The following is a 25744-nucleotide window of genomic DNA, read 5'->3' as shown; positions in this document are numbered from 1 at the left end:
AATTAATTATCGGAAGAAGAAAATGACATTGAAATTGTTTTGTTTATGAAAACACTGTGGTGTGGGGATGGCTGGTTTAAGCAGCCACACCTGCCCTGGGTCAAGCTAATTAGACCTGGCCAATTGGATAATTGGTTAAGAATTAGATAATTGTCCAGGCTAATTGGACCCGGGAACAGGAGTGGCTGCACCTGTGCGTAGTGAGGTAATCAGTGCGCACAGGTGCAGCCACTCCTGTTCCCGGGTCCAATTAGCAAGTTTTTGAGAAAAAATGTATTTTCTTTAAGTAGAATGATTGTATTAAAATAAAATGACATAGTTTCGACCCGTCAATTACAGATGTGGCAGATGGGGAGAGGTGAATCCACAGGTCGATCATTTATACATCATCAGCATTCTGAAAAGAATACTCCCGCAAAGGATGCGTTCATATTTGTTTAACTGTCTACTACTGGTCTGTCAGGCTGTATGTGATATCTGGCTTCATTTCTTTGCTTAAAGCATGCATCATTCTCAGCACTTCACAGAACTTATTATCACTTCCAAACAGCTTTCAAAGAAAATTACTCAACAGTATTATGGTCAACAATATATGCCATGTAATATGGCCAATGATTTAGCAAAGAAAAGCAATGATTTAAATATGAAATAAAACAATGGAACATAACATCACATAAATGTAATTCACCATACATTTTAAAAACGTGCAATGTTACACATGCACAATGCTACTCTTCTTTCCTTATTTTCAATAAGGTCCATTTTCTAACAAATTAACACATTCCATAAATTGTTTCATGTTTTAAAAGATTACCACATGTAAGGATGTAAATATGCTGTAAAATATTCATATTCAGCTACAGAAACATGGCTTTAATACTGTATTAATCTTACAGATTAATAATGGTTATAATGTACCAGAGCAACCTGCTCAGCCCTGCTGTTTAATAATCTCTCATTATAAATTAGCACAGCCTGCATAAACAATATTTCACTATTTGTAACCAATCTAGTTTAATGTTGTGATTGTTGTGCTGCATGTGAAAATTAAATGGTAAATGGACTGTAAATAAAATCTTAAAACATGAAATCTATAAACCATGTTGTTTGTAGGAAGACACAGTTCCTTCCAAAAGCATGGTAACGCTATCCTTCTTAGTGAATTCTTCTGAGCTTTCAGCTTACAGATTAGCTCTTTTTCAGCCATAGTTAGTCCTCTGACCTTCACGACAGCGTGTGCCACTGACTCCAAATGCAATATCCACAGATGAAAACAAAAAGGCTAAAACCAAGGCTAGACAACGCTGCCCTTTTATCTGCGGTCAAATCCATTCAAATGGAAACACATTTCCGCAACAGTTAACACTTGTTAGACATCCGTTAACTTACTTTTGAACTTACAATCGAAAATGAGGGGACAACACACATACAGCAGTTCTGTAAAATGGTAAAACACACCTGCATGCAAATACCATGACATAAAAGCTGGCTGTCTGTACTTTAGTCTCATATTGATCTTGTGATCGCAATTCTAAATGCCTTAGGTATATAGCTAAAATACGAACCAAACAAAATTCACTCTACTGTTGTCATGCTTTTGGAGGGCACTGTATCTGTGACCTATTTAAATACAGTATTAGCAATCACAAAAGTGAAGTTAAAACTTCTATTTAACAACGTTCTTTTCTGCAAGGCAATGACCCATCAAAATCCTGGTTATACAACATCTTAAAATCCCATTTTACACCCTGGAGTTCCAGCTTTGTATTCACTGTGGTTCCTTTGCAATTCCTTTGGTGCCCAAAACCAAAAAATAAGTTAATTCAGCAGAATTCCTCACACAGTCAGTAAAATATTAAATGTATCATGTGCTTTTTTAGCACAGTTTCAAACTTGTGCCGGAAGCTTATGCACTGTACTATAAACATACTGTGCATGGAAGTCATAGCATAAATAACAGGTTACATATCACATGCAAATGATTGACTGTCTAACAGGTTACATCTGAGTGAATGTTAAATGTACATAGGTAGTATATCCAAGTGAGCACTACATTGCACTTGGTACCCATTAGACAGTGGCATGCTGGATATAAATTAAGCACTTCTGAATCAAATATTCACAGTACTTCTGATAATATGTGAACGCCAGAAGTTACAGTACTTTGGATCAACTCGTGTCTGATTATTTACCTCAAGATATTTAATATCTTGAGTTAAATAATCACATGTGATATTTAACTCAAGTTACTAGACTGAATCACGAGTGGCAGCTAGGAGGAAACAGACCACGTTGTTCTCGGCCTGTTCGGTGCTGTCAGCAGTGGCCTGTGTCGGCCAGCAGGGGGCACCAGAGCTTTCGGCGAGGCTTGGTCTGAAGGCGCGAAAGCAGACGCTCCTAAAAAGTGCAGCTCGGTTGTTTTTAGAGACGCACGGATGCCTGTGCCCTGCGGCGCGTAGACCGGAATGTTAGAGACGGGGGGGGGGGAGGGCCGTCGGGGCCCCTCCTTCAGTAGGCAGGCCTGTACAGGATCTGGCCGTTCAGCAGCCTGCGTTTCAGCTCTGTCCACAGCAGGTGGCGCTCTCGCTGCGAGCCCTTCATGAAGCTGCGGTTCTCCTGGGCGCGGCGTGACAGGTACGGGATGACCTCGTTCACGGGGCCGTACGGTACATACTTGTAGACCGGGAAACCGGCCTGGCCTGTTTCAGGAACAAAGCAGGGAGATGAGTCGCGTTTCCAACTCTCGATGTTCTGCCTAGCTTTGTTGTGTTATAGCACTGTTTGCTTTATTGATATATTTATTTATCTGACCGTCATTTAAGCAGTTCGGTTACTGAGAACACATTTTCTTGTCAGACAATAACATGGAAAAGAAGCATGAGTTCTAAAATACTTTGTACGAAAAAGGTTTGTAGAACAGCACAGAAATACAAAACACAAACATAATAACACAAGATTAAATACACAAAATTAACATACAGGAGAAAAAATAATGTGTGTTCAAAAATACATACAGCTGAGTCAGAATGATTTTTGAAGATCATTTCAGTCACGTGAAGCTGCACATTTAAGACATTTTTTCCCCTCTAAGGTAGTGTGTTTCGGGTAAACCCGTAAGGACACTTGCTTAATTTTATTTTGCTGATAAACTTTAAAATTTTTGATTTATAAATTATTTAAAAACTCATTCAATGAACTAATTCAACAATAACGGTTGAAACAAGTGCAAGTGATGGCAATGTAATGTAACCTGAAGCTAGCTGTTCATTGACGCAAGCACTGAGCATGCTCTGTTGCTGATGCCACGTTCTCATTAAGCTGTCTGGTTGTTTTCACCATCCACATACAGAAGCATATATGCTCGCTGGCATATGTAATTGCAGAGGCAAATGAGCAAAAAACACGAGGCTGAAATTAATTTATTTGCAGCTTTTTACTTGTAATTGCAGGTCCTCCTTAAATAAATAAAAATATATTTTTAAAAACTGGTTTCTTATTTGCAGCTGCTTCTTCACAATTTTACAGACTGATTCAGAGCAGTTTTTAAATGCTTAAATTGTCTTTCGGCCACACAATACACACAATATATCAATTAGAACAGACATATGCTCTACACAAACTGATAGATATATGGTGATATATTGATATATGGTGCATAATGTGTTGATCCAAGGCATTTATGGCTGAAATATACTCTATACAAAGTGATTTTTGCCCAACCCAGCACATGGTTCATGTTCAAAAGCACAAATAAAAACCAAGCTTCTCATTCACAGCTCTGGGCTTTAAGTATTATGGTGAATGCTCATGTGGACAATAGCAAGCTTTTAGAGGGCTTATTCATTCGGTGCCAGTCATAATGGCGCTCATACTTAAAGAGGAGCTCCTCCCCTCCTCAGCCAGTCTGTTTCCTGCCTGGCCCAGACGGCTTTTCTATGTCAAAAGTGGTGCCAAGATGGGTCTGCCGGCTAATTTAGCCCCCTTTTTTAAAGGGTTAAATCGTCTTTGGACACATATTACACACAGTATATCAATGAAATGTGTATTTTTTAAACGTGCTGGGCCAGGCACACATCACTTCATATACAAAGTATATGTACGCTTTCATTGATATATGATTTATAATGTATGGATGATTTATTGCTGAGAAAATCTCCATATATTTGCGTTACCACAAACCGTTATGAAAAGCCACAGGGTCGCATTTTTAATCATTGTAACCATGGGCTTTTTAAACGTTTCATGCCATTTTTCAGTACACCAGTTTTCAGTTTTGTTTCAACGGCGCCAGAAAAAAAAAACATTTGCATGTGCGTTTGCATTTACAAAAACAAGGCGCAAATGTATCACCGTCGATCCAGTCTTTGCGACTTCTCCAAAATGTGCTCTCTTTGCCCGGTAGCTATCTCTCCCCCCCTACACACATGGGCGCAGAGGGATAATGGGAACCAGAGTGACAGCTATCAATGTGAGCTAAATTGTTTTGAAACTGAAGGTAGACCTTTTTATTTATTTATTTATTTATTTTTTGACGTGTTAACCCATTCCTTTTTGACATGTTAAAATGTGATGTGTTGAGGTGTGTAGGATGTGCGGAAAGCCAAGCATATCTGACGTTAAGGGGCGTGTCACAATCTCATGAATGTAGCGGAAGGGGTCAACACACTCACAAAATGTCGTAGTGGTGACACATGCCTTGATGCAATATGCTAATTTAATTGCAATTATTGCATTGCTATTGGCTGAGGTTCTTCTACGAGTGCTGAGGTCGGCAATAATGTCGTGTTGAAACGGCACTTTTTGGCGTGTCAACCGGCCAAATAAAAAAATAATAAAAATTGATTTTTAAATTATTTAAAAACTCATTCAATGAACTAATTCAACAATAACGGTTGAAACAAGTGCAATGTAATGTAACCTGTAGCTAGCTGTTGCATTGACGCAGGCACTGAGCATGCTAATGTCACATTCTCATTAAGCTAGATGGCACAGTCTGTCTGGTTCTTTTCACCGTCCACATACACATGCAGATATGCGGGCATATGTAATTGCAGAGGCAAATGAGCAAAAGAATATCCTTTCGCCTAACATGAGGCTGGAATTAATTTATTTGCAGCTTTTTAGTTGTAATTCCAGGTCCTCCTTAAATAAATTAAAAAGTATTTTTTAAAACTGGTTTCTTATTTGCAGCTGCTCCTTCACAATTTTACAGACTGATTCAGAGCAGTTTTTAAAACTGCTTAAATTGTCTTTCGGCCACACAATACACACAATATATCAATTAGAACAGACATATACTCTACACAAACTGATAGATATACGGTGATATATTGATATACGGTGCATAATGTGTTGATCCAAGGCATATATTTGCGCTGTCAAAAACAGTTATGAAAAGCCACAGGGTGACATTTTTTTGCATGTGCATTTGCATTTACGAAATAAGGCAAATTTTTCGTTTTTTTATATTTTTGACGTGATAGCTCACCCAGGGGGAAGCTGATCTGGTCGCACATGCCCAACAGCTGACCGAAGTACACCAGGCTCTCCCTGGGAGACAAACCCATCTCATTCATCCTGGAGAGAGAGAGAGAGAGAGAGAGAGGGGGGGACAGAGGGAGAGAGAGAGAGAGAGAGAGAGAGCGAGGGGGGAGAGAGAGAGATTCTTGGTTTACGGGCGGAGGCAGTGGGAGAGAGAGAGCTCAACACAACACCAATACAACCTCAACACAACATCAGCACAAAACCAAACAATGTACTGTATACAAAACAATGTATAACAGCACAAACAGTAAAGTAAAATGACTACATTAGACATGCAAAACGCCAATAAAAATAATCAAATGAATAAATTAAAGCTGTCAATTTCAAATTGTTGGTTTTAAAAATGGGGACTTTATTCTATTCTATATCCCTTCTCGCATGTCCATTCATTTTATGTGTCCCTCATAGTCTTCTTCATAGTTTCCCTCTCTAATTTTCTCCTGACCAGTGTTTTGGTTTACACTGGTGAGTGAATTAAACCAGGCAACCATGGTGAATGTTAGGACAGATTCAATAAAAGCTCTCTAGAATGCTTGAAGGACTGACTGGTTGACATTTAATCTTCGTTGTTTAAATAGAAAGAATAAGTGTGACTGCCAACTGCAGAGAACACCTATACAGGTAGCTCCAAAGGTATCTTTACTGCTCCCACTCTAGTGAGAGAGAACCTTTAAATAACCTGAACACAACAACAAATGACCCCTCTTAGTCATCCTGGAGGAAGAGAACACCCTCAACACAACCCTGTACGTACATATATTACCAAGTACTTTGGCTCTGACAGCTGTTATTGCAGTATGCAGGGCAACATGTCTGTGGAACCTTTTTCTCTGTGTTGAGTTTGTCTTAAAGACAGGAAAGGCATTAAGCAGGAAATCTTTACCTCTGCAGGGTGTATTTGATTGTGTCCTCGTTGTGAGATGCCACCATGACATTGGCCTGCCTGTTGTGTCCAACCTCCTCCAGAATATAATCCAGACACCTGCACACAACAGCTGGAGTCAGTTGTCCTCATAATTAAACACAATTATATTGTTGAGTTCATTCTTTTCCTTGAGGGTTTTCACTCCTAACCAGTAACAGAACGGCAGTTGGCAACCGCATTTGTAGTCAAGTGGTTAGTTACTGTACTTGTGGTCGTGTGGTTGGTGACCATACTTGTGGTTACGAGATTGGTGAATGTACTTGTGGTCATGCGGTTGGTAACCATGACTACAGCCATGCAGCTGATGACCATACTTGCGGTACATGCAGTTCAGTTGATGACAGTACTTGAGGTACATGCGGTTGATGACTGTATTTGTGGTACACACGGTTAATGACCGTACCTGTGGTACATGCGGTTGGTGGCCTCGTAGTCGGGATTGATGGGGTCCTCGTAGCCGATCTCTGCCGCACGCCTGCGCTCCTGGTCCATGTATGCGCCGCGCACCAGCTTGGCCCCAAAAAGCCACCCCTCGCGCCGCGACAGCTCCACGTCCAGGGACACATTATCATAGGCCTCCTGCAGAAATCACAACACGGGCGCACAGCTCGAGTTAGTCACTCACTGGCCTCCAGATAAAAGCTTTACGTTTATTTGCCAAGTTATGAGTGTTTTCCTGTGGACTTGCAGTTTATGGCTGTGAAGAAGACAAAGAAGAAAAAGAATTTGGTGATGAAGGAGACAGAGAAGATGGTGAAGAAGAGACTATTCATTTATAGTACACGTTCACCTCTTTGGTATAGTCCCTTCCACATAGTACATTAGCAGGGATTCAAACCTGCAAACCTCTGAACACCATAATGCACCTCAAGAGAACACGCCCGTGCTGAATAACCCTGACACTGAGAGACTCGCCTTCAGGTAACACTGGTAGGTGTTGAAGATGACGGGTCTGTGGGTGTTGAAGATTCTCTGCATCTCCAGGGTCAGTCGGCTGATGGCGGGCTGGAAGTAGGTCTGTTCTGCGTCCACCATGAGTCTAACCCCTTGTTCCTCTGCGTACTGAAATAGGACCCACCATCAGTACCTTCACCCCAAACTTCTAACGCCACCTCAAACCCTCAAAGTCATCATCCCAACTGTTTAACACAACCCCAAGTTAGCTGGGCCGATCTTGTTTCATTGGTTTGCCAGTACAACTGTCTATATGGTTTCTTATGGCTTTCTAGACATTCATATAAACAGTAATGTGAATTGCAAGGTAAAGTGTGAATTAACTTTAACAGATTTACAGGACTGCTCAGGGAAAGAACACAGTCAAGATAATCATGGTTTTAGTGCTACGCTAGTACTGTACGCTACACGTAACTGACAAAAGACTCATTTTGTTGGCAAAGTTGTCAGATTGGTTTTGAATGGAATGTATTCACAGCTGAAAGGTTATGCAATTTGTAAAAATAAAAGTTTAACCGATGAGCACTGCAGTGCATCTGTGTAAACACATGATTAATCCATGCTGTGTTAAGAGAAAACCCCACTGTTCTTCTGCAATGAAACTCTGAGAAAACAGCCCTCGCTGCAACTCACAGTGAGGAGTCAGCCAATGAAACAGGACTACGGAGGTTACATAATCTCCCTGGGCAGTGACACACCTTGGCTAGAACATCCATCCTCTGCAGCATTCTCTTCATCTGTTGCTCCTCTTCCTCAGTAAACTTATTGAGCAGGGGCTCCAACTGACCTGTCTGAGAGAGAAAGGGGGGGGGGAAGAGACAGGGAGAGAGAGGGAGTAAGGGAGATATAAAGATAAGAGCAGAGGGAGAAAGGTATAAAGACATAAAATTAAAGTGGCTCCAAGTGCAGAATTAAAATAGCTGAAAAATAATTGAATTCTTTGTAGAAGCAGTGAAGCAGGGCTGCAGACCAATATTGTTCAGTGTTTGATCTGCTGAAGAAATACTGTCAGAACTGGGCCCCGTACAGTGTGGAGGAAAACCTCCTCTTAGGTTGGGTGGGTGAGTTGGCGATGTAAGAAGAAAGACTAGAAACTATGATTTCTTCTAATAATCTTTTGTTTTCTTCTTCTTACCTTTTTTATTTTCATAGGCCTATGGGAGGTCTCAAGTAGCATAAAGACACACAGAGAGCTCTCCGAATTACGCTTTACATCCTTTATACAATCAGATCTCCTTCTACCATGATGTACAGTATCTTCCCTCTAAAACAACCAATCCCAGCCTAGGTCACACTTATGTTTCACCAGCTAGTTTAACAATAACTAATATATAATCTTCAATTTCAATTAATGACAGATATTTCACCACACACACTTACAGAGGTATGTATATGCGTGACTTAAATAACAAGTATTTGTTCTCATTATTAACAATTGTTTAATCTTCCGGTTCCAAAGTACATGCACTTTAAATGCATTCAATACATGCTGTAATCCAAATGAAATATTTAACTCATATACAAACACACCAGCATGTTCTAACAGAATATGTTTATATTATTACTGTTGCTATTATTAATTTGATTTTCATTTATTCATTTTAATAGAATATAATCTATACAACTAGTTATAGCAAAACAGTTCTTTCTAGGTCGGTGTGTCCTTTCTCTTCTCTTGCAACTCAAAGGTCTTCTGCACAAGACTGTTTCCCATCATAAGTTACTTACAAAATTTCAATAAGTAAATGTTTGCAATTTTCCTCCTGCAGTTGGGGTCCAAAGATTCTCTAGATGGTATGCATCAGTCTTTCCTTAGTTACAACTTCTAAGACATAACACAGAACACCTGCTATTCTTCATCGATTTTCACATAATCACATACATTTAACTATATTCTTGATCTTTAATAAGAAGAAATTTAAAAACATTAAACCCTATAGAAGAAGCATACTTCCACAACAGTAAATTTGAAAGAGACACATTCCAAAAAAAGCACAGATGTCAGGAAAGCAGTTGTGACTGTCCTCTAGACAACATTAGCTTTGAACTTACATCAAGATGACCTCAGACTGACACTCAACAGCAAGAGTTTGGGGTTTGGGCAAGAGCCCAAACCCAAGAGCACAGCTCAGAAAAGTGTCCCCGCATTCAGCTTGTTATGAAGCTCTCCAGACTACCATTAACCAGGTCAGCACTGCTTCACAGCCCAGTAATTACAATCAATCAAATTATACAATCAATCAAACTAATAAAAGTATTTTATCCAGAAGCCTGTATTCCTATTAGAGAGGGAGCAGTGAAAGATGAAGAGCCAGACTCTCCTGTTAATGGAGGTTCGGGGCATGCTGACTGTGCCACAGCTGCAGTGCTGGGTCAGCTGGGTGTCAGTAATCACATGCACAGCTGTAATCATCACCACCTCTCTCACCTCCATGTTGGGCACAAGCAGCAGGCTGGAGATCCGGGTGCGGCTGTTCATCAGGCTGTTCCAATCCAGAAGGTCTATGGTTCTGCAAGCACAGAGATACTGTCAATACTGTAAGAGACTTGTGATTCACGCTGCTGCAACAACAGGCGTGTGTGTGTGTGTGTGTGTTACTGAGTTTCAAATGTACTACTGTGTGTTTTGGATTGAGTTTCAAATGTCCTTTGTGTGTGCACACATACATACAAATTATTTACACACTACACACACACTTCATTCTCTCTTACTGAGCTGTGCTATGCTGATGACTATGACCTGGTATCTCAGACTCCAGAAGTTGTGAAAACCACAACATAAGCAACTGCCACAGCTTTTCAAGGTCACTCTGGAAAACCACCCAATCCAACAAAAACCAACCATTTATTCACTGTTGCCACTTTCAGATACTTTGGAAACATCCTGTCAAGAGAGCTGCACCATATATGAAGAAATCCTAAAACTTCTTCAAGCAAGCATCTGCTATATTAGGTTACCTTCGGAAAAGGGTCTTTCAGAACAGTAACCTCAACCTGGACACCATGCTACGTGTACTGGCCAGTTTGTATTTCCACCCTGTGTCATGGGTGTGAAACTGGACAACGCCCAGCTGCAACATAAGAAGCCTGGTGGCCTTACACATGAAGCAAGACTATGTTCCACACCAAAATCGCCAGCGCTAACTGCATCCTCTACCAAAATTAACTTGCGCGGCTTGAACGTAATCCACACGCCTCATACAGCGCTTACCCCTTAGAGTCTATAAATTATGGAGTAATAGCAGTAAAAAGGAGTAGGGGCACCCTTTGCCTTCCGAACGATTCCAATCCTTTTTGCAGTGCTGTCAATACAAGGTGTGAAATGTGTGGGTGGGGATACGGCTAGTCTTATAAAAGGAAATCCTCCAATTCTTTGAGGCAGAAATCTACTTTTCACCCTGTACTCCAGAATTTCCAGTAATGGTTGAAAGATCTTTAGATCATCCGATTGTGAAGGACATGGAGGAAGTTTTGACTTCATCCTGAGCTTCATAAAACTTCTCTTGAATTTGTCTGGCAGTGTTATCCCAGAGTTATTCAGGGATATCATGAAGAAACAGTGTTTGCAGCATAGGGTGCACCTTGTCTTATAAAATGGCTTCATATTTCTTGGCCATTATACAACCATGCAGAGCAGTCATTGGACCCAATGGCTCCCACAAGACGGCTGACCAAGCCATTACAGATCTACTACTGTTTAACAGGTGGCAACAGAAATTGTGGGCTTGCTCCAAAGGTAAGCCTCTCCAAATGTAGTAAACTTAGTAACATATGATTTTTTTCCATTGTTCAGGCATCCAGGTTTTGTGTTACATGTCTTAGTGCATTAGCATTGGATACAATCAGTTTCCAAATGACAGCCCAGCCAGAAAAACTGGCTCTGCCAAGCTCAGGATGTACAATTTTTGTTGCAATTTGGCTTGCTTCAGTTCTGTGGCAATTTTTGAGGCCATAGTTTTGGGCCTTTGTAATTGTGATTTTTTAACTTCAAAGTTAAAGTCCTTTTTCATGTGGTGTTTCCATTGTATTGTCCAAACACTGTTTGTGCGCTATTGACTGAGTGTGTGTGTGTGTGCATGTATTACTGACAAAATTTAAAAGTTAAATATGTTTACCCTGAGGAGCTTAACTTCTCTCCAGTAAACCAGTTCTGGATGTCATCTCTGGTGGCCACACCCAGTTTAGTCAAACTTTCCTGTGAATGGAGAGATGACACCCAACATTTGAGGCCCAGATGCATGTGCCATGGTAACAAAAACAATCAGCAGAATCAGTAGGCTTGTGTGAGCAAATCCGACCTGAAAATCTTCATCAGATTTTCCCTGACAAAGACCTATCGGGTCGAAATGTTACAGTAATAAATGGACACATTTTGGCAGTAAGGATAACAATCACTTAGACCAGTGATATACAGTGCTGAGAAAAAGTATTTTCCTGATTTTCTCTATCATTGTATATTTGTCACACTGAATGGTTTCAGATCTTTTCGCACCTGCAGTTGTTCCAGCTCCAGCTTCTGCTTCAGTGCCTCCATGTTGCCTTTTCCCTGCTGGGCTGCAAGGAACCTGAAAAACTGCCTCCATTTCACCAGAACCTCAGAGAACTGCAGCTGCAGGGGAAGAATCAGAGTCGCGAATCTATCACACAAAGCCACGCTGTACTGATTCACTGCAGGCGAACACAGGTTACCGACCTGACTTTCACACTGTCTTTCCCCTCCCCAAATCACAGAGCAGTTTACCAACAGCAGACCAATCAGAGAACTCATTTTAGAATTAACCAGTCAGAGAGCAGTGTAATCCTGGGTTAGCAAACCCCACTCGCCAGAAACTGAGGTCGTCCCAAAGCCGTCATCTTAATGGCAGTGAAACCATCCTCAGAACTTCCCCCTGTGAGCACAGAGGATATAACACTATAAATACAGCTGCAAGCAGCAATGGAGGGGGCCAAGCGCTCACAGCCACAAATACCCAACTGCCAGTGCCATCGTGTACGTCCTTAATTTTTTTGTGTTGGTTTTAGATGTCAACATTTGATATCCTTCAATGGTTGTATGAATGAATTGTGAACATAATGCATCATTATGTAACTTTTTAAGTAGAACAAAATGTTGCTATACACTACATTGAAGAACTTAATAGTTAGGGTTAAAGGTCAAACTGTTTCATTATGCAGTAAATTATTAATTTGCATTTAAAGGTGCTATAGCTAACTCTAACATTCACAAATCATTTTTTTAAAACAAGACATTCACAGAGCATGCAGAAAGATGGTGACTAAAAGTATTTCCTTTTATAATAATTATATTGACTTTCAATTTGTCATTTCAAATGTATTTTAAGGTTCACCCTTAACAGAATGAGCCACTTAACAGTCCTCAAATATAAAACCTTCACTCACAATAAAACAACACATATCCATCTACAAACATCAGAAAAACAGTCATTTCAGTGTGCGTAGGGCTTGACCCTTGACCCTGACCTGAGGCACGAATGCAGTTGAGGAAGGTCTCCAGGTGGTGGTCGCATTTGGCCTCGTTGGCGTAGAAATACGTGCGGGCGCTGATCACCCCCCCGTGCCGGTCGCCAAAGCGACGGTGGGCCTGGTACTTCTTCTCGCGGTGCTCCAACGCTGCGGTCACAGACCAGCACGCCAGATCAGGACCGCACGCCCAGGGCGCCCCCAACACCGCGCCCACACAGACACAGAACACAGAACTCCTCAGCAGCCCAAAACTGTTTTATTGCCCAAACAGAGGCACCTCAAAAAGAGTGCTAAGAGCAGGAACCCCCAAAAAAACAGGAGTCAGAGCTGGAACCCTAAAAAACCAGGCATCAGAAGCGAAAGGCAGAAACGACAGGGAGGAGGCTGGTCTGAGCTGGTTAGAGCCTCACTCTCTTCCGTGGCTCAGCAGCACAGACCAGTGGCACCTGAACCCCACAGGAAACAGAGGAGAGGCCCAGATTTAACATGCCACCGTACAGCGTCAGCACACAGCACCATGATGGCATGGCCCACAGCTGGCATAACACAGCAAACGTGACCAGCCCCCTCACTCAGCCAGCATAACAACCCTGCTCACATCCCAAAACACACACATCCCACCGCTCACATCCCCAAAACACACACATCCCACCGCTCACATCCCCAAAACACACACATCCCACCGCTCACATCCCCAAAACACACACATCTCACCGCTCACATCCACAAAACACACACATCTCACCACTCACATCCCCAAAGCACACACCTTACTCTGCATACAACAAACCACAAAGCCAACATGATTAGAGTTACTGTACACTCATGCTCTGGACAGTAGGCCAATCTGTGACTGTCTTCTGAAACACAGAAACACATCACTGCTTCAGTACAGCATCCACCAAGCACCTACACATTCACAGCCACCTTCGAGATAACAGGCGAATGTGTAGGTGCCCACACAAACACATTCACAACCACCTGTGAGATTACAACCAAATATGCACATATAACTATTTAAAAAAAACAAATAAATTAATTAATAAATTCACTCACCAGGCTCTTCTTTGTCTGCCTGGGACACACATGAGCTGAAAAAGCAGATGTCAGATGCAGTTATTTAACCTGCTATATTGTGTCGGGGAAGTGAGGACTAAGTAAAATGTGTTTAAAATGACAATTTCTGAATTCAGCCACTGTAACCAAAAGCACACTTTTTTTAGGGTGCCCACTGTTGTAACCATATCACCCTGATACACGCGAGCAGAAATTTCATTTCATTTCATTACAGAGGGCGGTCCTCTCAAAGACAGACAGCCAATTGACGGTCTCTCTGTAATGTTTGTGAACCAATCTCAGTTTGCCATGTTGAAAAAAACTGACTTCATCCCAGGAGTTGATATGCTTTGTTTCATCAGTGAGGAGCGAATTTGTGTTCAGTAGCAGTCTTTTTATTTGCCGTCAGATGCGTTCGGGTAGCGTGAGAGTGTCAGACAGCCTGAAAGCGTGAGTCATGTGTGAGGCAGGGCTGGGGGTGGCCACTGCTCACGTGGTGAACAGGCAGGAAAAACATAAAAGAAGTGTTGGCTAACCGCCATTTCTTGGTCCTAAAACGCTAAAAGAATAGAAATCTTAAACAACAAAAACTGCAAAAAAAAGAGGAAACCAAAACCAAAACCACAAAAACATGGCGCACACACCCATGCATTCCCCAGCTCTCAAATGCCTCTACTCTAGGCCTGGGAGCCAGGACTGTTAATGCCTCTTATAGAGCCCATAATTAGGTCAAGGGTGATGTGACTGTAATGAAACGCAGCTGTGACCATACTTGTCTGTAGGACCGGGCCCCCGGTGGACAGCACCCTAATTCCCTTCCTGGCATCACACACGCCAAAAGCGTGAGAGTTGACAACCCCGCCACCAGGTCTCAAATCAGAAACCAAGAAACCAAGGAATTCAGTCAGGACCACTGTCATTAAAGTAAGATCTTTATTGACAATAAAGGAAATACAGTTATGTTTGGCGGTATGGCTCTGTTCTGGAGCTCTCCCGCCAACCACGCAGCCCGCGTGGATAAGGCCGGGAGGCCAGCAGCCAAGCCCCCTAGAGGGGTACACACAGAACAGATCCAGCAGCAGTGCAAATTCTTAACACATAGAGATGGAGCTGGGGTGGTGGAGGTGATTTAAAAAGCAATGTGCAGCAAGCTTGCATGCAGGAGGAGCAGCCGAATGAGTAGAGGCAGACTGCTTAAGTAGACCGCCCTGTTATGTGAATGTACTGTGATAGGTCAACATGAGCCATCAGCTGATTCAGCCGGAGCGCTTGACTCTTGTGGCCTGCCAGAACTAACGGGATGCTTCATCCATGGGAGGTGAGTCAACTGTATGACCAACTGCTTCAATTGACCCATGAAGCGCTGAATTACAACATAACGCAGTACACCCCACAGCTCTCAGGGGCCAGGGATAGCACCGCTGGCGTACAGCACTGCAGTTTGTTTGGCTACCAGAAAGAATGATGTTCAATTTCGCGTAAGTACAGAGGACAAATGCAAATATGTAAAGAGGGAAATGAGAACATTTCATTACATTACAGTACATTACAGGCATTTAGCAGACACTCTTATCCAGACCGACATACAACAAGTGCATTAGTTCAAGGTGCAGAGGTGCAAAAGAAACACACTAGAGTGAAGTAAAGATCGTAGTGCCAGAAGTGACCACATAGATCAGGACTCCAACCCTGTAGGGTAACCTGTTCAGCAAACAAACAAACAATCCTGCCAAGTACAAACTAGCCCTGAAATCACATTTGCCTAATCAGAATCAGACAAAAACAATCCTGCCAAATAAAGACTAACGTGATCGTATTAGCCTAACTAGATACATTGAGCTAAACTATGGGCTAGGGAGGGGTGGGGAGAGGTGCAGCCTGAAGAGATGAGTCTTTAGTCTGCGCTTGAAGGTAGTCAGATTCTCTGCTGTTCTGACCGCCACGGGAAGGTCATTCCACCAGCGAGGGGCCAGGACAGACAGCAGACGCGAGTGGGAAGTGAGTTAGTGTGCCAGTTATCCCTGCTACAGAAACTTGCTAAGCAAGTACATCCGTATTTTTGGGACGGTGCCGGTCGACTGTTGCACAATCAAAAGTAGCACAGTCTCGTTCAATATTAAAATGAAATTGTGGATATCTTTTTCAACGAAGAGTGACACAGAGTTTTAATGAAAGAATGAATTTCAGAGGCCTCAAGAAAGACCCAGCCTCTTTCAATTGCAGGGTGGGAAAAACACATCTCCCTGGTAACAGGGAAGAGTTTGTCAGTGTCCCAGAGCAGCACAGTAAACAGGGTGTAGCGTAGGGTTGCGCAACATCAACTTTGTTTTTCACATTTTACAGCATTGGTGCTGACTCTGATGTCAGACTAGGAGAGGCAAAGTGGAGAGGAAGTCTGACAGTCTCCAGAGAGTGACACAGTCACTATTTAGACTCCCCTTTGGAACCAATGAGGCACTGAAGTGAATTTAGGAGCCGGGTTTCCTCAGAGTGGCTGAGTGGGGTTGGGAAGGAGCACACGTGTGATACCTGGCTTACAGAACACACCACAGCCTCCTCAGTTCCATGTTACACAACGAGCCGGGCACGTGAGCGCACTGGCTGTAACATAATAATACTGCCGGGGCGGTCCGCCCCAATCATCAATGGGGCTCCGCCACTGTGTTCAACATGGGAGGGGCGGGGTCTCCAAGCTGGGAGCCAATCAGACCTGAGGAGGTATGTGCTCGTGTGCTGAAATGGGGCTTGAAGAAAGACTGGCAGAGGTGTAGCTCACTCTGCACTAAGACACTGAGTTTATGTAGGGAAATAACCCCTATCGCAAAAACACAGTGCACCATCAAATAATTCATTTAATTTATTTGTTTATTTTACAGGGACAATGCTCATTAACGACATTCCTGTAACCTCTCAATCCTGTCCACCCTTACGTAAGAGCAGGGCCAGGGTTCTGAAAAAGCAGTAGACGTGTTGAAGGCCTTCCACGCCAGTAAGAATTTTGAATTTGACAATGCCAAGAATCCCTCTACATAGAACACGGAAGACATAGCTGAACGCGGGAGACCGCGCGTAACGACACATGAGGCATACCGTTCTGTTTACCTTTCAGACAGCCAATCAGACGCCTTTCTCTAAGCTGCCACTGGTGCAACGTCCTTATAAGGCCGTGTGTACTGGATGTCATTTTTTACATCAAAAACCACTGATGCACAATCCGCAGATGTAAATACAACAGACCATGGGGGGTGATGGGGGGTGATGCAAACATAATGGACAGTCAGAGTTAAAAGACGGCTGAAATTTAGGGAAGGGTACATTATCGTCATTTTGCAATGTAATGTTATGTTATAATTTGTGTTATGTTATTGTTTTGGAGGTTCTTTACATAAATCACCAGAGAAAGAACTGACGGATTCTTAGCACATTAGCTCCCTTGAAGCTTGTTTTACTACATAAAACACCCTTTTCACCCAATTACATCAGAGCTGCATCGTGCGCAGGACTCTCAGTCACAACTGCACCTGACAAGGCGTCAAGTTTCAGGTCTTAAACCTGGAGCTCAAAACGTGAGCTGAATGTGTCCATGAACAGTTGTGTAACAGGGTCACAGTGTGTTCATGGTGCAGTTTTGGAATGCTGTTACGCTGCAGTTCTGCATTTTAGAATTCAGTTGCAGCAAAATTCTGAAATGCGGTTGTGGTTGCGGTTACGGTCAGTGTAGCACTCACTCCATCTCCTTGTTCTCGGCCTCCTCCTGGGTGAGGTCCTCCTCCACACTGTAGTCCAAGGCGGATCCCACCCCAAACGCTCGGTTCTTCCGGACCAGTGGCTTGATGCTCTCCTGATCCTCTCCCCCCACAAACTGCCCGTAGAACGTCATCTTCATCAGCCACTCAAACATCTTCTGCCCCAGCACCTTCTTACAGAGATCCATCAGCTGAACACACACACACACACACACACACACACACAAACAAAACAACACTTTTACTGAGGTCTATATGCTAAACACACACAAAACAACACTTTTACTGAGGTCTATATGCTAAACACACACAAAACAACACTTTTACTGAGGTCCATATGCTAAACACACACACACAACAACACTTTACTGAGGTCCATAAGCTAAAACAACACTTTACTGAGGTCCATAACACACACACACGCACGCATACACGCACACACACACCTTACTGAGATGCAACAGCTAAAAACGCACGAAGATGCTTCAGTGACCATCGGCTACACAGACACGCACACACAAACAAAAAACACACTAGTTTGCTAAGTTTCATCAGCTACAGACACACACAGAATTATTCAAACTCAGCAACTCTAACAAAGTTAGTCACATTGGATGCATTAGATTAATTTAAAATTTAAAAAAACTAAATGGAAGAACTTTAAACAAACACTGTAAATCCATCATTTTTAATCAGTTACCATATAATTTCTTCTATATATTTTACTGCTTTGCTTTTTGTACTTTAGGTTATATTGCCGTTTATTCGTAACTTTCCCATATTCCCCTCTTGGGAGATACATTTTTAAGGTAGAAACAGTATGGGAATTCAAGTCCAAGTTTGAGGCAGCGCTGGATACTCTCTATTTGATTTTGTTTTTTGTTAACAACTCTTCAAGGAAGTAGTCTAATTATTACTATAAAATTCAAGTTATCCCGTTGAAATTCAATTTCTTCTGGCACTAATTTCTTCTCATTTGCATTATCTCAAGTCGATACGCGTCGCTACTTCGCAACTCTGAACAGAAATATAGATGAGAGATCAAAGGATGCTGATCGGTACAATAACTATTAAAAGCCAAATCTGAGTAAGACGGACAAAATACTAATCTTTAAAGAAATAATCTGAAATAGCTGTAATTGCTTATTTTACAATGTCATCAATATTTAGTTAGGGCATATGAAATTGTAGTTATGGTATGGTGTCATGCACAAGGCCTGCACTAAAAAAATAGAGTTGTTAAAAATAATATTTTCTTATTCAGAGCGAGTGATGCTTCTGTCAAAATGATTTCGTAAACTTGCAAATTGAGAGCCTATGGTCTGGACCAGTTTGCGACCCTACGAATAAAACCGTGGTATCCAATTACATTGTTGCAATTTATTGCTTTTCCATTCGGTCCTACAATGTGAAAGTTGTGTAATACTGTAATAGCCGCGCGCGACAAACATAGCGGATTGTTTTTCAACTTCGTAGGACTATAAAGCCACCACATGGGTAGGGTACTGCGCTCATCGGATGACTCATAGGCTACTGTGAAACTTAGCCGCCTAGGTAAGCCATACCTCCTTGTTCTTGTCAACCAGGAAATCATAAGTGCAAAGTTTTAAAACCAGAAAACTTCTGAGTAGCTCGAGCGTGTCTTTGCTCTTGTAGGCTTCTTGCGTGTTTTCAAAGTCGATGTAGAACATGTCGGTCTGGGTGGTGGGGACCGTGCTCGTCTGATTGATCAGATCCACCAGCGCAGGTTTCTTCACCACTGTACATGACGACTCCACAGGGGGCTCTTCCACCGGGGCCGGGTTCCTTGAGGCTAAAGTGGACCGCAGCCTGTGGCTTGAGCTCACGGTGCTTCTTAAGATATCTGACCGTGCCCTTGCAAAGGCGCGCGCATATTTCGCATAAGACATTGGACTAAAGGTCTAGGTTGCTGAGAAAAGTAAGAGTATTTCGTGAGAACGATGGTCTGATTCCACTCTCTCGCACTCCCTGTCACAACATCATATACCAGGTACAAGAACGCCCATATGCAAATACAGCAAATGCCGCGAAGCACTGATTGGTGTATGCTCCATGACGTAAACATACAGACTAATTAATTCCCGGTATTTGTTTTCTGGTTATATAACTATGTGGAATTTTCGAATAAATATTTAATTCCAGTGACGATGAAGGAGTATGCCATAGTGTTTGATGCAATACCTATAGGACTTATAAGACTTATACAAGGATTTGTTTTTCATGAGAGGTGTCAAAACTTCAATTTCAGCATCTTGCTGAATGGTGTATGAATCAAAGATAAAAAATGTAATAATAATTATATTAGGAAGCTGTGGACTGAGCCTGCTTTTCCTCCTGCAAAGGCATACTGGAATTCTAGATTTAATAATATCAATTGGAAAATGATATGGAAACAAAGAAGAACATATTGTGTCACTAACAAGGTCCGAGAAGTGTCTTTTAAAATTATTCATTTAATATATCCAGTTAACCAAGTACCGTTAAGTGTGTGTTTTGTCAAAATGAAAATGAATCTATAAGTCATTTATTTTATGATTGTATCTATACTAAAATATTTTGAATAGGTATAGAACATTATTTTTATAGATCTTCAGGAGCCAAGATTAAACTTTATTTACTTTATTTACTTGTTTTTGATAAAGATTTGGATCATAACAAAATATTTATGATTAATCTTCTTGTTATGTATGGCAAATATTATATACATAAATACAAGTGGGCAAAGGAAAAGCCAAGATTTTTTTGTTCAAAATTGAATATTGAATATTGAATATTATATTAATTAATATTATATTAATATGTTGCATAGGATAAAAAATAGCAAAGCAAAGTGAACCCTGAATGTGTGTGAAGCTTTACGTATTTTCGTTTGAGAATGGTGTGTACCCCTGACTTTAAAGTTAGTAAGTTTATATATGTTTATATGTTCTGTTAAAATGTTTACAATAAAAATAAAAAATGAAAAAAGTATTTGTTTTCTAGGTCACGTTTTCTGCACTGATTTTTTGGCGGGTGAAATGACTAGGGTAACCATTTTTTCCAAAATAGTTTTATCACCTGCATAAATGTACCTTTGATACACTTTCTTAAATTGTCAAAGTTCATATAACTGAATAATACATTTATGGATCATTTTCATTAAAAATATACAGTATAATGCCCCTACACCCAAGTAGTAACTGAGGACATGGTTTACCTTACCTAAGTCAGGGTCACTTTAGACAGACCTTTACATTTTTAAGCAAAGTTTAAAAAGCAGATTACATTTATAGTTAATATGCTTTCCTATGGTGATTATTTTAAAATGCACAGTAAAATGTCTCCAGCCTTATCAGACCACTAACACATTTTTATTAATTGTCTATTTAAGTTGACACAACTAAATTATACATTAATTTGTATTGTTGTATCGATTAAAAAAAAAAAAAAATGTCAGTAAAATGTGTTCAGCTTTTATAAGCCATGCCGTGTCACGTGTCACTTTGGTTACATTTACATAATAGAAATGATCATTTTGCATTACGCTTTCCTACGAGGTTAATATAATTTTAAAAAATACGATACAATAAAATGTCTCCAGATCCACCACAGTGTTAACTTTGAGCATATTCATCCATAATCGTATCACTTTGGTCAGACCATTCATAATTCTTTCATAAATTGTCAATTAAAGTTGACAAAAGTCTAACAGCAGATGACAGTTATAGATATTACACTTTCCTAAGGTGTTTTTAAAAAAAAAAATTCAGTAAAATGTTATTGGAATTGGCAAGAAAAAAAGAAATCACCCGTTTGAGTGTTTTTCTCCCCCCTCACCTCACTTGCTCTTTATTGTGGATTCAGGCCTGGTTTTTGGCCAGTCTCTTCCTTTTTTGTATTTTCTCTGTAAAAGTGTTTTTGTGACAGCATCTCTGGAAAAAGCACAGTGCAAGTAAAATAGAATATGGGGCATGCCCCCGCCAAGGCGTAACTTGGCAGGATGGCACACCTGCCATCCCAATTGAAGTTGGCATCTGTGCTTACAGCAAACTTCAAACTGCATTGGGGCTGAAAATGAATGTGATGCTGTTTAAGGTCAGTCCTCCAGCACAAGTTCGCTGGTTTGCAGAGACCGGATATCAGTACTGGCAGATCAGTACAATCATGTTATGTCATGACGACGTTTACTTGGATCCACATAACATGTCATCATCAGCATGAACTTCGAAATTCAGATTAGACTTTGTCGCCATCTAGCGGCAAAGTGTTTAATCACATAGTGAGAGGATATATTTCCGTCAGAGGTACAGCTCTTCGCTATACGAAGTTCCAAAGCTCATCTGAAGGCAATGTCGTCTTTTCATATCTATGTTACCAGTACATAAGTACTAATAACTTTTGTATAAATAATAAATATAGATGCAGTTTATGTGGTTTGTCAAAGACATGTTAGCAAAAGTACTGAATGATGGACTGAACAATAATAATATTAATAGGGCAAGTAGAATTATGCATTTTTATGTAATAGTACAGTGTAATTATTTAGTCATTTGGCATATGGGACTGAAAAATTGAAGAAATTGTTGTTATTGAGATATACTACTACTACTACTGCTAATAATAATAATAATAATAATCACCATCATCATCATCATCATCATCACTTTTGGGGAAACTGTCTAATAGGGAGCAAAGTTAGTTTGGTAAATAATTTCAACCAAAATTCAAAGAGTGCACTCCTCTGCTCCATGTTGTCCTCATCTGATCCTGTCCGTGTTTGTTTTGAAACCTAGTGAAGTTTTGACGTTTTAAAAACAACTTCTTCGTTGCCTGTTATAGAGCAAATACATTTCTGATGTAACATTTACATGTATAGGCTATCTACGCTACGCTCACCTGCCACTTCATTAGGTACGCATATTTTTTGCCTCCAGAACAGCCAGAAATCCTTGCCGCGTGGATTCAAAAAAATCCTTAGGGATTTTGGTCAATGCTGACTCCATAACATCACACATTACCTATTTTTCAGCCACACTTTCATGCCATGAACCTCCTGTTCCACCTCATCCCAAGGATGTTCTATTGGATTGAAATGTGGGTACTGTGCAGGCCCTTTGAGTAAACTGACTGTCATGTTCGTGGAACCAGCTGGAGATGATGTGTGCTCTGTGACATGGCGCATCATCCCGCTGGAAGTATCCATTTGAAAAAAGGTAGACTGCTGCCATAAAGGAATGCACATGATCAGCAACAATGCTTAGGTATGATGTGGCATTCAAAAGCTGCTCAGTTGGTCTTAAGGGGCCTAATGTGTGCCAAGAAAACATTCCCCACACTGCCACCAGCCTGCACCATTGATACAAGGAATCAGCATGTCAAAGCAGAAATCGAGATTCATCAGGACAGGACAGGCAATGTCTTCAATCTTACAGTTCTGGTGATCATACGCCCATTGTAGCCTCATTTCCCAGTTTTTTGTTGACAGGTGCGGAACCTGGTGTGGTCTTCTGCTGCTGTAGCTTCAAGGTTCAATTGTGTTGTGCACTAAGATATGCCTTTCTGCACACCACTGGTCTAAAAATGTTATTTGAGCATTTGTGGGCGTTAGCTGGAACAGGTCTGCCCATTCTCCTCTGACCTCTCATTAACAAGGTGTTTGCCACAGAACTGCCACTCAATGGATGGTTTTGGTTTATTGCACCATTCTCTGTAACCTCCAGAGACTCTAGTGTGTAAGGTGCTGGAACCACCACGTCCAGCACCAACAATCATACCACAGTAAAAGCTGCTTAAGCTGGATTGCGCATCTTATCCATTCTAATATTTTGTCGAAGAAAGAATGAAACCTCTTCACCATGTCTGCATGTTGAGTCACAGCCACATGATTCACTGATTGGAGGAGCAGGCTATTTGCGTTAACGAACAGGTGTACCTATAAAATGGCCAGTGCGTGTATTCGTTAAATTGTTTACTTATTTATTTAGTTTCTGCTAGTTTAGTTTCTATATTGTTTATTAGAAATGCAGTAGGTCAAAATCTGAAATACCCATTTTCAGAGAATAAACAGCGATTCCAACATCTTTTGTCATAATTAACAGGTCATACTACGCATGCCTTGGCATTGCACAGTTCAACCCCAGCGGCATTTTCTATGATGCGTATTCGATCTAAGTGACACCATATGTTAGCAGTGCAGTGTCCCAGGTTTTAAGAACACCCCTATAACTGAGACCCCATGTCCAGGGAAGGCACAGAACATGGTTTAAGTGATTCTTTCACCTGAACAAGCGAAATGCTAGAATACTCTAATTCTCCATGCCAAACCACAGTAATAAACAGCCACATTTTCTAAGATGTTTATTTGATTCAAGTTACATAGTTAATACAACAAGGTTTTCACAGAATGGCTGAAGTGATGCACTTTAATTTACTCTAATTTCTATTGTATTGGATATAGTAATAATACTTTAAAATAATGGGAATATTTCCTTTTTATTTCTCCAGCTTTTATTTGAGGCAATTGTGCCAATTAAAAATGTAAAAGTAAAAAAAAGGAAGATATTTACATGTAAGTTACGTTAATCCTGTTCTAACAAAGAATTAATCAATATATAATGTAACTGTTTAAAATGTTAATTATATTGTTCCATCAAAAAATAAATTGTTTTACAGTGTCTATATTTTAGGGAAAATGTCGTTCAATTATAGCTTGTTTTATTGAACGTGTATTGTAGTTGACTTCGGGACTTTTATTTTGAAATTCAGTCCTTCGCGAAAGTTCTTCTGTCGCAAACTGCAATACTCCTGACGCATGCCAAAACGTTGTCCTTACATGACCCCACACAAACGAAAGTGACTCGGATTAACCCAACGGCTCTAACAAGTAATCAATCCAAATGTTTTAATTCGCTTATAATTCAGCGAATTTAAATGTATATATATATATATATTACAGAAATAAGAATGCACAACCTATAGCCTAGCAGTTAGCAAGATTACTGGTGACGCTAAATATTCTGCCTTCTAGTAGCCTATTTTGAACACCACAACATCAGAGAAAAGAATGATGGTGTAATGTCGTTTATTTTTAACCACATTATTATATTGACAGACAGGTCGAATGAATGTCACTGCGTGTTAATTTTATAGATAGAATTTGACAGAAATCGGACAGAAGTCTTCATTCCAAGATATCCAAAGCAGTCTCATGTTTGGCTGTAGGAACTGAAGGTTCGACTTAAGTCCTATAAATTCCATCTGTTCAGTATGGCCGGGGTCGCGACATTATTCATCCTCTTCGGTTTCATACTTGTGTTTGATGTGTTTCCACAGTTTCTGGAAAATAATAGAAACAAATGATGACAGACCTACGGCTACAACCTCACTTAGCGCGCTTATTCGCTGTTTACATTAAGTAACGCTAATTAAAGCCAGGATGCTGAAAATTCATTAACCTGCCCCGACTCACCCCGCGATTCAAATGGTCGAAAATAGCGTCTCCTGTCTGGTCGAACACTCGCTCAAACAAGACTGCTCCCACCATAATGGTGACTGCGAACGTAGAAGTCCTCCTGAAAAACAGGTTGTAAATACTCTTTGTCAGCGCCATGTCGGTAGATGGTAAATTCTAGTACAGCCAAACAGATATATGATATTTATCAAGACAGGGAAGTACGTCCCCAGCCAACCGCTGCGAAGCACCCGGAAGACTGTGCGCGCATGTCTGCGCTCTGAGCCCAAAACGTTGGGGCTCTCCATAAAAAGTGAATGAGGAATATCAGACATTTAAAGGCGAAATAAAAACTTTCCCGATGGAATTCCTTGCAAACCTACTGTGAATTAATAATTTGTATACACAGCTTGCCCCATATAAAGTATAAGGAACGCCAAGGCCCAGAAATGACACTTCTCAGAATAGCTAACTGCTTTGTAGCAAACACAACATTGGCCCAAATCAATCAGCTGAACTGGTCAAGGTTAGCCAAGAAAGCAGTGGAGCATCCCACTTCTTGTCATATCTCATTACATTCCTGGT

At 41.0% G+C, this 25744-nt stretch overlaps 2 protein-coding genes across 3 annotated transcripts; both read right to left on the bottom strand.

Annotated features, from left to right (window-relative positions):
• Positions 1-349: 349 nt before the first annotated feature.
• LOC118212217 (proline dehydrogenase 1, mitochondrial-like) lies at positions 350-19727 on the bottom strand. 2 transcript variants are annotated; one of them, XM_035389902.1, is made up of 15 exons: positions 19275-19727; positions 17692-17900; positions 13964-13998; positions 13729-13767; positions 12905-13054; positions 12248-12312; positions 11916-12032; positions 11539-11618; positions 9852-9933; positions 8122-8214; positions 7385-7531; positions 6873-7048; positions 6428-6526; positions 5489-5577; positions 350-2699 (listed from the first exon to the last, which is right to left on the bottom strand). In XM_035389902.1, the coding sequence occupies exons 1-15, from the start codon at positions 19617-19619 to the stop codon at positions 2509-2511; spliced, it is 1917 nt and encodes a 638-aa protein (XP_035245793.1). In that variant the 5' UTR covers positions 19620-19727; the 3' UTR covers positions 350-2508. The 2 variants fall into 2 exon arrangements, with proteins under 2 accessions (XP_035245793.1, XP_035245794.1); XM_035389903.1 differs by lacking the exon at positions 13729-13767 and having other exon boundaries at positions 19275-19726.
• Positions 19728-24773: 5046 nt separating this feature from the next.
• On the bottom strand, positions 24774-25436 carry LOC118212313 (cytochrome b-c1 complex subunit 9-like). Its single transcript, XM_035390054.1, has 2 exons — positions 25178-25436; positions 24774-25044 (listed from the first exon to the last, which is right to left on the bottom strand). The coding sequence occupies exons 1-2, from the start codon at positions 25316-25318 to the stop codon at positions 24994-24996; spliced, it is 192 nt and encodes a 63-aa protein (XP_035245945.1). The 5' UTR covers positions 25319-25436; the 3' UTR covers positions 24774-24993.
• Positions 25437-25744: the final 308 nt, after the last annotated feature.

The sequence above is a fragment of the Anguilla anguilla genome, chromosome 14 (assembly GCF_013347855.1).
Source record: "Anguilla anguilla isolate fAngAng1 chromosome 14, fAngAng1.pri, whole genome shotgun sequence".
NCBI classification, from domain to species: Eukaryota; Metazoa; Chordata; class Actinopteri; order Anguilliformes; family Anguillidae; genus Anguilla; species Anguilla anguilla.
Note: the sequence above shows the minus strand (reverse complement) of the source record. Positions and strands in the feature narration are given on the sequence as shown.